The 12,145-nt window shown below is 39.9% G+C and overlaps 1 protein-coding gene across 7 annotated transcripts in view; it reads left to right on the top strand.

Annotated features, from left to right (window-relative positions):
• Positions 1-11,265, top strand: part of MARK1 (microtubule affinity regulating kinase 1) — a 144,827-nt gene extending 133,562 nt beyond the window's left edge. For 3 of the 7 annotated variants that reach the window (XM_032636548.1, XM_032636524.1, XM_032636533.1), the window contains 2 exons: positions 4,770-4,814; positions 8,655-10,773. In XM_032636548.1, coding sequence (XP_032492439.1) covers positions 4,770-4,814; positions 8,655-9,009 — 400 coding nt within the window. In that variant the 3' untranslated portion in view covers positions 9,010-10,773. Of the gene's footprint in view, positions 1-4,769; positions 4,815-8,654 lie in introns of all 7 variants that reach the window. The other 4 variants (XM_032636539.1, XM_032636572.1, XM_032636554.1 and 1 more) reach the window with 4 other exon arrangements.
• Positions 11,266-12,145: the final 880 nt, after the last annotated feature.

Here is a 12,145-nt window from a genome sequence, read left to right as displayed (position 1 = left end):
CTTTACTTTGCAATAAAAATTTAGATTCTAGAGGGAACGTAGTAAGGAACACCAGACAAGAAGATTGCCATGTAGGCATGCAACAAATGTGAAGACCTACTACGTGCCAGGCCCTCTGCCCAGCAGCTTCTCCATTCCTGCGAGTCGCTGATGGTCTCACGACACTCCACAAACTGAAACCTTTTCCTTACTTGGCTTCCACCCTCTCGGACTCCCTATCCCTTCTCAGGCTCCTTTGCTGGTTCTTTCAGGTCTCTTTGCCCTTCCCCCTGACCTCTAAATGCCAGCCTATCCCAGGGCATGGTCTTTGGACACAATCTCTTCTCTGGTTATCCTCACTCTCTTGGTGATCTCACTCAGGCCCATGACATGAAACTCCATCATGTGTTAACAATCCCAATTTAGATCTTTAGCCCAGGCCGCTCCTCGGAAGGGCAGACTCCCGTATCCAGTATTCTGCTCTGCCTCTCCACCTCATTGTGTAATAGACTCGCAAACAGAACCTGTCCAGATTTCAGCTCCCGCTTCTCTTCCTCAAACTGTCCCCTCTCCTTCATCATTTTAGGTAACGGTGACACCATCCTTCTGGTTGCTCAGACCCTGAGCCTGGATTATCCTTCACTCCTCCTTTCTTCCTACCACATGTCAGTTCCACGAGCGGTTGTGTTGGCTCTGCCTTCACGACAGTTCCAGGATTTAGCTGCTTCCAGCACTCCTACCACTGCCTTCACGGTCTAAACCACTGTTGATATTTCACATCCTCACAGGTCCCCTAGCTTCTGCCCTTGTCCTCCTGTTCTGTTCACAACAATGTAAGTCCTCAATTTAAACTCCTCAGCTTGGGGCTTCCCTGGTGGCGCAGTGGTTGAGAGTCCGCTTGCTGATGCAGGGGACATGGGTTCGTGCCCCGGTCCGGGAAGATCCCACATGCCGCGGAGCGGCTGGGCCCATGAGCCATGGCCGCTGAGCCTGCGAGTCCGGAGCCTGTGCTCCGCAACGGGAGAGGCCACAACAGTGGGAGGCCTGCATACTGCAAAAAATCCTTAGCTTGCTTTTCATCTCACTCAGAATGCAGTTCAGAGCCTGCCAGTGGTCTCCATAGTCTGGCCACCCGTTCCTGCTCTGACCTCATCTTCTCCCACTCTTTCCCTTGCTGGTTCCCCACCAGCCCCAGAGGGCACCTGACTGTCCTTGGGCACACCAGGCATGCTTGTTCAGGATTTCATACTCCGCTGATACCCGCGTGGCTGGCTTCTACACCTCCTTCAGGTCTTTGCGGGACTGTCACTTCCTCAGCGAGGCCTTCCTCAACCCCACGTTGAAAATCATCCCCTCCCCCTCCCAACATTCCCTTTTCCTGCTTTATGTTTTCTCTATAGCACTTAACACGACATGAGATAGTATGTTTGCTTTACGTAGTTGTTCCTTGTCCATCTCTGCCGAGGAGACGTGCTCCGTGAGAACAGGGGTTTGCGGTTGGCTCGTTGGCTGGCTTTGTTTTGTGCTGAATCTCCTGCCGAGCAGTAGGTGCTCCCTCTGACGCGTACTCTGGCACTCAGTAAACATTCATCTACTGAGCAGACGAGTAGTATGGAAGACAGTTTAAAAAGTAAACAAATAAGCTTGTAATACATTCTGATAAGTGCTCTGAAGGAGGCAGGTCCTGAAAGAGAGAACAAGGTTGAGGGAATAGGAGTGTTCAGACCCAGCCTGTGAGGGGAGCTAGCGTGGAAGTTTCTAAGGTTCCACCATGCCCTTATCACACTTTGAACAGTGTCATCCAGTAGAGGGTTTTGGCTGGGGCGGGGCGGGGGGGGCGGTGCTTGGTAGGGAAAGGAGGGAGGGCGGAGGTTGTTTGCTGTTGTCAGAAATTAGATACGGTTTTTTAATGTCTTGATTTTTAACATATTTTAATTAATTCTGGATTTGGTGAGAGAAGAGAAAAAATGCTCAGTTCTTCTCCAAGGCCACTTGTCACCCTGCGAACAGGTTTGGCTTTACAAGTATGTTTGCGTTCGCAGCAGTGCATAAGTAAGGGTAGCATTTTGTGGCTCAAGATGACGCCATCTAATACCCCCCTGACGACTTAATGCAGGAAGACAAGCAGGCATGGGTTTCCGTCCCGGGGATGAACCTGCTGAGCTCTTTAGCAGCTGGCAGACGGGACGGGCAGCTGATCTGTCTGCATTTGCGGCGAGTTGAGCTTTCGGGGGCTGGAGGCTTGGAGATAAGCTAGAGGACCTCTCAGTGCCTTATTATTTAACACTCTCAACTCAGCTGCCAGGTTATCGTCCTTCCCACTGGTCTTGTCTTCTTAGTCCTTCCCACTGGTCTCGTCTTCTTAATTCCATCCTGGGTTCAAGGCCGGCCTTTCTCTCTGTTCCCTTTGCCTTCCTCACTTCACTCTGCCTAAAGCCTGAAGAAATGGGGCCGCACGGTGACGCCCCCGTGGGACCCGCACCGACACCCGGGGTGCTGGGGGGCAGGGCTGGCTCTGAGCACAGTGCGGGGGCCAAGACGCCTCCAGACTCGGGGACCAGCTAAGTCCCCAACGTGCCACTGAAGGCTTTAAAAGATGAAGAAAATAGGATTTTATAGGGGAAAAAAGTAAAGGAATTTGGGTTATTAAGCTTTAAGAAAAGAAGGATAAAGAATAGTCCAGAGTTAATCGTCCATGTATTTGAAAACCATTATCACAAAGAAGAAACCAGCTAGTAGTTCTTGGCCAGTAAGAAGCTGGACACCAGAATGGCTACATGAGAGAGTTGTTTTCTGGTTTTAAGAAAGAACTTTCTAATTAGGAAAGTGATTTACACTAGACTAATCTGTCAAGGGAGGATGTAGACATACTATTTCCAAAGTCTTTTAAATAGCATTTAGAATGATATGCTTTGGATCAGTGCTATATACCTACTGTACAAACAGGAGATTGGATCAAACCTTATGATTTTTTAACAATAGTTCTTACATAGGGAGTAACCTGATTGGTTCAGCTGATTATATATAAGATATTTGGCTTTCCTTTAAGTTTTAAATATTGGAGAACCATGCTTCACTGCATCTGCTGTTACAGCCAGCGGCACGTTCTGTATCCCTAGATGCTTCCCACCATGGCTGCTTGGAGCTGACTTAACTGGACTATTTGAAACCATTGCCAAATAGCAGAAATTCTTCCAGTCAGTGTTCCTAGTGGCATCCAGGAAGGCAGGAACAGGGTATGGGAAACGATGTGACGAGTCAGTTGCTATTTCCACAATTAACAGCAAGGGAAGTAGGGTCTAAGGGGTGTTTCATTCCTAATGCTTACACTTGGGCAGCAGTCTGCTAGCAGTGATTCATAAGGCAAAGTATAAATAGGACAGAAAAGTCCAGTGAGATGTATGTCCCTTCCTGCTAAAGGAATTTTATCTTAGCAGCAGGAACCAACAGCATTATTATCTTTCTTGCCCAGCTGGTGGACTGCCCTTCAGTACATCTACATGTAACTCAAAATATACATTTCACTTTGAGCCTGCTCAAAAAATGTTTCGTTTATTTCAGTGTGCTATAATAAAAATAGATTTATGTAGATGGCTTTGAACTTTTATTATATTTCCCAATGAAAATGCTAGTTATTAAAAATAGAAATTTAAGAAACCCCATTTGAATGTGAGAATACATCTTATTATCCTTTTTAATTCAGATAGGAAAATGGTTTTTACATAATATTTTTGTCAAGAAAGCCCTATAGTTAAAGACCCTGAGAAGCGTATAAGGCATTCATATTTTTAACCATGAGTTGAAGTTTTAGAGCTTATTGTACTGCTGGATTTTCTTAATTTGGGGAATGAGGAAGGTGGCACTGATTTTATTCCTGTTGCATTTATTTTACGTAAACAATATAAATGTTACTGGAATGGTTAAAACATTAAGAAAATGTGGACTTAAGGGTTTAAGTTGGTGACTTTTCCAGCTATTTAATAGTATTTTGCTATCACCAGCCTTCTCTTAATCTATTTAAACTGGTTTATAACTTGATACTCCTATGTTAGATACTTAATTACCTTTGAAAATGACAGTTAAAATTTTGGCAGACTTCAAAAATACTAATTACATTCAACAAAAGAACAATTAGTGGAGTTTTCCTGGTTTTACTTCACAGGTGGATGTCCAGGTAAGATCAATGTTTCTGTTTAAGTTTGAATTCATGTCTTTAGACTCACCTGCTTGGATAGGCTGTTAGGTTTGCTATAATACTTTATCATGTGCATGAATCATTAGCATAACTTCTGAAATAAGTTACTTGCATATTTAAAAACTAGTATTTATTTTTAGAAATACTTATGTGTTGAGCTTTATTTCTAACTGCAAGATTAATTTATATTTTTCTAAATTGAGCGACTACTCAAACTATGTTTAATAACCATTATGAAGTTAAATCTTGCTGTTGATAATTATTAAATAGTTTTGACTTTAGATTGACCTAAGCTAAACCAAGAGGTAAATTATGACTTTAAAATCGTGGCTGGGAATTGGAATATCACATAAAAATCCTAAACCATCACCTAGCATCTCCTCTATGACAGTATACCCAGTAGACGCTCAATAAATGGTAGTCAAGTGTGGTTGTGATGAAAAACATAAGAAATGGTATTAGACTGACTAGTCATAGAAATCTGTCATGCTAGAAGTTTGCTTAACAAGTTTATTTTAAAATCATTTTAGATGTAGGTTTTCTTGGTATTTTTTTCACTTTTATCATTAAATCTCAACCTTCACTTTGTTTTGAGGGATCCAAGTGAAGGCGAAGCCAGTGGCAGAGCCGACACTTCAAGGTGAGGAGCCACTATTAATACTTCGCTGCTATAGGTCCCTGTGTGTGAAGACGTACTTTTGAAATACTTACAGCGCTTAATAAACATGGATAGAACTAATAACTAGATAGTATGTGTATTTAAAATTTTATATTGGTATGGGTTTTCCTAATGTTGCCTAGCATTTATTAAGTGTATTAACTTTAAGTTTGTATTTTCTAAACATTATTTTGAATTGTATGCTTTATAGCCTTTCTGTCCTTTAAAAGACATGTCTTAGCAGAAGAATTAATAGATTAAAATGTACTGATCCTTTTCTCACTAAAATGATGTAAATAAAATCAGTCTTGGGACTTCCCTGGCAGTCCAGTGGTTAAGACTCTGCACTTCCACCATAGGGGACACGGGTTCGATCCCTGGTTGGGGAGCTAAGACCCCGCATGCCTCGCGGCGCAGCAAAAAAAAAAAAAAAAAAATTAGTCTCAGTCAAATAATGCAGAACACGGAGGTTACCAAATACATAGGAAGATGTGATATTATTCATATATTTTAGGGCACTCTTCATTGGTGGACCACATTTCAAAACTCTCACCCTGCCGTACTTTATGGGTTACTTGACATTTAATACTGGTTGTGTATTCGTTCTGGCAGTGGGTCTCAAACTTGAGCACATTCAGAATCAGGCGGAGGGCTTGAGGAAGCAGGTGGCTGAGCCCCACCCCCAGGGTTTGTGATTGTCAGGGAGGGGCACTGATGCCGCTGGTCTGGGGCCCACATTAGTGACATGTTAGTCCTTGTGTTCGTATTTATAAATGGGAAATTTAAGAAACGAAGGCATTCAATTATTTCGAGTGTACACCAGCATTAAGGGGTCCAGTATAAGTCTCAGAACCTTAACAAGCAGTTCCTCAGTAGGACAGAGGCCCAGCTTCACTCAGGAATTATATTTGACCAGCTAAACACAAGCCTCAGTTTAATTTATCCTTTTTAAAATTATTTGAAACATAAAACACAATGAGCTATGGAAAGACCTTAACGAGCATTCCTATGTAGTCTTTTTATTTTACGAACTGTGCTGTATATATGTTTAGTCATAGTAGTTGAAATATTTCTTTTTGAGTTAGGTACCTGAATCACCATAGTAGGGAGGCAAGGAGAGGCAGGACAGATATTTTTAATGTCCTTCTGCCTATTGAGTAAACATGCAGGACTCTCGTTTTCAACTCCTCCCTCACTTAGTCACTTAGTCTTGAGCCCCCTTCTTGCATCTCATCCTGTCTTTCTACTAGATTTTCTTCTGAGACATTTAATCGTGTGTAGGGTCACAAGTCGCTGCTGATGTTGCAGTTAATCTGCATGCATTTATCTTTTTGATGTGACTACGTGTCTCTTTTGTTTGGTCATGGTTGAATTTTGCTTTTTGGTTTTTTTGTCTGTTTGTCTGTTTTGCTTTTGAGCAAACGTATTTGATACCTACTACCTATAAGGTACTGGCTGGTCATTTAATCCTCATAACAACCAAGTGAAAAGTATCCATTTTACAGATGAAGAAGCAGTAAGGAGCATCGGGAGGACCAAACCAGTTACAGTGAGGTTCTGTCCTTTCAGAGGGATTGTTGGGCACGGTGGTGAATAGCAGACCGCGTGGGCGTTGGCTGTGTTGTACCACTTACCTCGCTGTATACCTTTAAGAAAGTTACTTTAACTCTTTGTGCCCATGCGTCCTCATTCTGACTGCCTCCTAGGGTTGTTGTGAGGGGTAAATAATACATGTTAGGCACTTAGAACAGTTCCTGGTACCTAGTAAGTACTCAGTAAATGTTAGTTGTTACTATTGGTGTCAGTGTTTCCAGGCACTTTCTACAGTTAACGTTACCAGTGCTGATGCCTTTGAGATACAGGTAGAAAAATATCTTGTATGTGCCTGTTGTCTTAAGGTCACCAGGTTTCCTTGATGGAATGGAAGGAAAACTATACTTGGAATAAAACATCTGATTTCTAGTCTTCGCTTTCCAACTCATTAGCTCTATGAAAGTAATTTACATTTCCTAGCCATCGGTTCTGTTTTGAAAATGAGTGTTCAATCAAGTGATGTCGTGGGTGCATCCCCACCCTAGCAGGCCGATTCCATGGCCCGCATTGTACATGTGGTCCCAGCGAATGATACTGGTTGGATCTGCACACCCAGAGGCCTGTGATGCCATGGCTTAGATTCAGTGAGCAAAAAAGAGAATAATAGAGAAGCCACTGAGATACATACTCTCCATACTTTGGAAATTTATTTTCTGTACTTACTCCTTTCCTGCTTTTCTCAGGCTTGCATAGTTGGCAGAGCTCTGTCAGCCCAGATATCTAGGAATGAGGAGGAAAGCATATGTAAATGTATACATAAAAATTGATACATATAAATGTATACGTGAATATACTTTATATGGTAGTGATATAAAATCTATAAACAGATACAAAATATTTATATAGTAGAATATAAACTTTCAAAGTACATCATATTTTGCTTTAAATCACATGTAAGTGAGATAGATTAACAAGTTAAAATTGTAACATCTGTGGATAATTGCTCAACAAATTTAATTACAGCATCTTCTGAATCATAAGTAATCTATGAATTGTACCTTTCTTGGATTATTTGAAGTAGGTTTTCTGATACTGTATTATTTATGGGAGACCTACAATAAGGAAAATCCAATAAGGTTCATTCATTTAACAAATATGTGTTAATCATCTCCTGTTTGCCTAGCACAGTTCTAAATGTCTGAAATGTATCAGTGAACGAAACAGACAGAACTCCTTACCCTCCTGGCCTTTGCAATCTAGCGGTGGAGACAGACAATAAATAATAAACATAATAAATAAATGAATTAAATACTATGTAAGAATGTGATAAGTACTATAGAGGAAAAAATAGCAGGGTGAGGAGGTTGGCCATGCCAGTGTAGGAGCTGGGGCTGCAGTAGGGTAGTTAGGGTAGACCACATGGAGAAAGTGAGCAGAAACTTGAAAGAAGTAAGGGAGTTAGTCATGCATCTATGTGAGGGAAAAGCATTCGTGGCAGAGGGAACAGCCTGTGTTACAGCCATAAGGCAAGAGCATACCCTGTGTGTTCGGAGAATGGCATGGAGGCCAGTGTGTCTTGATGGTCATGAGCAAGGAGGAAAATAATAGATGAAGGGTTGGGGGTGGGAGTTGGAGTTTAGGTCATGTGGAGCCTTGTAGACTGTTTTAAGGATATCTTTAGCAAAACGTTGAAATCATTAGAACTGATGTCTACACTCCTGCGTGTGGTGTGGCCTGACGTCTTCACCCCATTGCAGTACCACGTTCTTCCACAGCATCATCAGGTACAAGTAATCCCTCTGTAGCCGTTACTGCTCTCCTTGTCCCCAGTCCTTCTCCTCCCCAAAAAAGGTAAAAAAGAAAGGAAATGTTTCATTGTATTTCAAAAATGTGTATTTATAAGCAGCATGCTAGTGGGATCCATTTTGTGTAAATGTACAGAAAATGGAGGATCTGCATTTTCCAACTTAAACGGAGAAATATGGAGGAAAAGTACTAAATTTTTTACTTTGGGATGCAAACTTATTTCCCACAAACAAATATATTTAAGAAAATGTGCTATTTTAAATGGAAGATATTAATAAAAGTCAAAACAGATGGCGTCCTGGAGTCTGGTTTTTGTAACAGCAAGATGGTACAAATCTTTGTATCTGCTTGAAGGTAGTCTGCAAACTGGGTAGTTTTATTAAGCACTGGTTTATGACCACTTAGATTTTATGTGTGTTTTGATTTCTTTGCTGAATGGAATTTTTGTTTTCATTTTTTTCCCCCTCTGTCCTCTTATTCCAGAAGTACAACAGGGGAACCAAAAGAAAGAGACAAGGACGAGGGTAAAGATTCCAAGCCACGTTCTTTGCGGTTCACGTGGAGTATGAAGACCACTAGTTCAATGGACCCCAGTGACATGATGAGAGAAATCCGGAAAGTGTTAGACGCAAATAACTGTGATTATGAACAAAAAGAGAGGTTTTTGCTTTTCTGTGTCCATGGAGATGCCAGGCAGGATAGCCTTGTGCAGTGGGAGATGGAGGTCTGCAAGTTGCCACGGCTGTCCCTCAATGGGGTGCGCTTCAAGCGAATATCCGGGACTTCTATTGCCTTTAAGAACATTGCATCTAAAATAGCAAATGAGCTTAAGCTGTAAAGAAACTCAAATTTATACAGGATCAGGGAAGATACATCCATATATGAGGTACAGTTTTTGAATGTACTGGCAATGCTTAATGTGATCGGCCTGTGAATCTCCCCATGTAGATTTTGCCCTTACTGCAATAAGGTTATACATAGTTATGAACTGTAAAATTAAAGTCAGTATGAACCATAATAAATATGTGTAGCTAAAAAAGTAGGTTCACATGTACAGGTAAGTATATTGTGTATTTCTGTTCATTTTCTGTTTATAGAGTTGTATAATAAAACAGATGATTGCTGAAAAACCTGTATAGTTGTCTAGATTTCTGCACGTAAATGTACGTTTGATGCTTTGAGTTGAAAATGTTCTCTCTGTTATTTACATTCTGGTGGGTTTTTTAAATTCTTACCTCCATCATGCAATTTTAAAAATTGAGAGTTGTGTCCAGAATTAAAAGTGCACAGAAATAGTCTTTACAATTATAGCATGGACTTTTTAAAATTATTTTTAAATCATATTTAAATTTAAACCAGAAGCTGATAAATAGATCAGCTTTATTATACACAGAACTACTCCTGCTTATCTTTGCTCTTATCCTTGTTATCAGACAAGGTTTAGTTGAGAAGATACAAAATGTTTACAGTGTTGGCACTTAGCGTTTTTAAAATAAAGTACGTGGAAATAATAATAGCTTTGCCTTGAGCTAACTAAGAAGTACTGGGGAGGAAGTTAAACCTACATCAAATTTCTTTTGAACTTTAAAGTATTTTCTGGCCCACTGCTAATTGTAGCAGCAAAATTTAAAAGAATCAATACTTCATCTGGCTATTACAATGTAAAATGTCACTTAGGTTTGCTCCCTTCCAAATCCCACAGCATTAATTGCGGAAGTACAATAATATTGGGACTGTTTCATAGCACAAACTCATCTTTACAGTGTTGATCAATGCATCAGTTAAGAAATAATGCCACCTCAGGAATTAACTGGCCTTGGGAGCATTTGCCTCATGCGCCTCCCAGCCTCTTCACCCACCCCCGGCACATATCTGTCATTACTTAAGAGACTTCCGAGTAAAACATGCTATTTATAGCAGTGTATTATTGATTTACGCTTATGTGGTTGTTCAGTTGGTTCCCATGTGACCTGTTTGTTTTTAATATTTTGCCAGATTTCTTGTATTTATTCCACATCATTGTGCCTATAATGTGCAGCTTTGTAATTGGCATTTGCCTACTTTTCTTTCATAATTAGTGATACATGCGATGTAAAACCACTAGTAAAGGTACCTTTTAATACTTGTTATTTTCTACTGAATTAGCCTTGGAGGTTGACTGTGCAATGTTATTTAATGTTGTAATTACTGTAATATCAGCATATGGGCCCCATCTTCACACTCCTGAGAAATAGAAAGTGTATTCCAATTTTATCAGTTTAAAGGAAAATAAAGCTGTGATTAAATACTGTAATTCTAGCCTACGTTAGAAAGCTCTAAGCGTAGGTGATGTGCCATTCCATGATGGCTTCCAGACTAGGGTGATCTGTACTGTACTGTGATGTAGCTTTCTTCTGTAAAGTTCTGTTCTAAAATGAAGTGTATTTTTGCCTTAGCAAAGGATGGTGTTTGGAAAAAAAAAAAACCCAACAACTGTGTAGCCCCTTTTTAACCTAGTGTTCATTCAGAACAATTGACGCAAATCTTCATTCACCTTCACTGGTGCACACTGAAATTTTACTTGAACGGTTCTCATAATAAAGCACTTGTCTTTTGCTCTTTATCAGAATGTGAATTACCTGTTTTCTAGGGCAAAAGTATTCTGTATGGGGAGTTTATTTTGTGTGTGCTAAATTTAGTTGATGGGAAAGCTGTGTAGGTTTCCAAGATGTCATTATGACGAGAAAAATTTAGTCTTTTTTATTGGAGTTCCTATCAATTAAAACACTTTTTAAAAAATAGATATGCCTTTTCCAAGGCAAAAAACTGATGTTCTTTTGCATTTTCTCACTCTGGTTAACTCTTCTGTGTTTGTGGGCAAGGAATTTTACTTCAATATTTTTTATGAACTAAAAATGAAATCTTAATATTCACTTTAGATTTTCCCATTTTATATGGCGACATAACTTTTTTTTTGAAGATTTAGAGGAATTTTATAGTATGTTTGCATAAATAAATACCAGTTTATGTTCACTGGCTATGTGATATCAGGATTTCCTTCATTGCTGTTTAAGTATGATTTGCTATAACATCCCTAATATTAAATTATTTTGTAGAGACTTGGGCACAGTATTTAATTTGATAAATAAAAATTTGGTAAATAATAAGCTGAAATACACTCTAGAATCTTGACCCAATAAGATAGGCCTTGATTTAAAACCCAAAAGACCTTATTGTGAGGTGATTTTCACCAATGGTACCATTTCACAATGTGCACAACAAAATGGCATGTGATGAGTGAGACATAAATTTACTATAAATGAGTGATTTACAGCATGTGTCAGTTAATCAAGATCTCTGCCTTCATTTTTAAAATACCTATTGAGGTGCCTTAAGGTATATAAAGGAATTGTAAAAGAGGGTTCCTACTTCTCCAAAATTTGGTCCATTTGGGAAGACAAAATATAAACATGCACAAGGCAACAAAACACGCACTCAAATAGGAGACAGTGAAAGTGCTCAATCACAAAGAATAGATGCTATAAGAATTCAGAGGGAGCGAGTGCTGTAGGAACATGAGAAAGGAAGGAATTTGAGGATGGTTAAAATTCAAGGGGCAGAATGGAAGGAACATGTGAGAAAAGGTTTGAAGTTAATAATGGCTGTAAGACACATGTGAGAAATGAATCACTTGTTCTAGGGAGTTGACAGGGTTCACCTAAGTTGATGGATAGACGATTATGTAAAGTATTGATTGGCAGCCTCAGCTTGGACTTGACCTGTGGTCAGAGGGGAGTAGTTAGGGCTTTCAAAGCCCAGGAAATACCTAATAAATTGGTTGTAAAAGAAGAGCAATTCATTAATTCAGCAATTTTGTCAAGTACCAATATACATCAGATTCTAGGTTCTGGGAAAACAGCAGTAAAAAAAAAAAAAATCTGTAATAGAAATTTGTGGGATGACTGAAGGCTAGATAGAGCCAGGAAGATCTTTTC

This window comes from Phocoena sinus, chromosome 1 (assembly GCF_008692025.1).
Source record: "Phocoena sinus isolate mPhoSin1 chromosome 1, mPhoSin1.pri, whole genome shotgun sequence".
In the NCBI taxonomy this organism is placed as follows: Eukaryota; Metazoa; Chordata; class Mammalia; order Artiodactyla; family Phocoenidae; genus Phocoena; species Phocoena sinus.
This window is presented reverse-complemented; position numbering and strand designations above follow the sequence as displayed.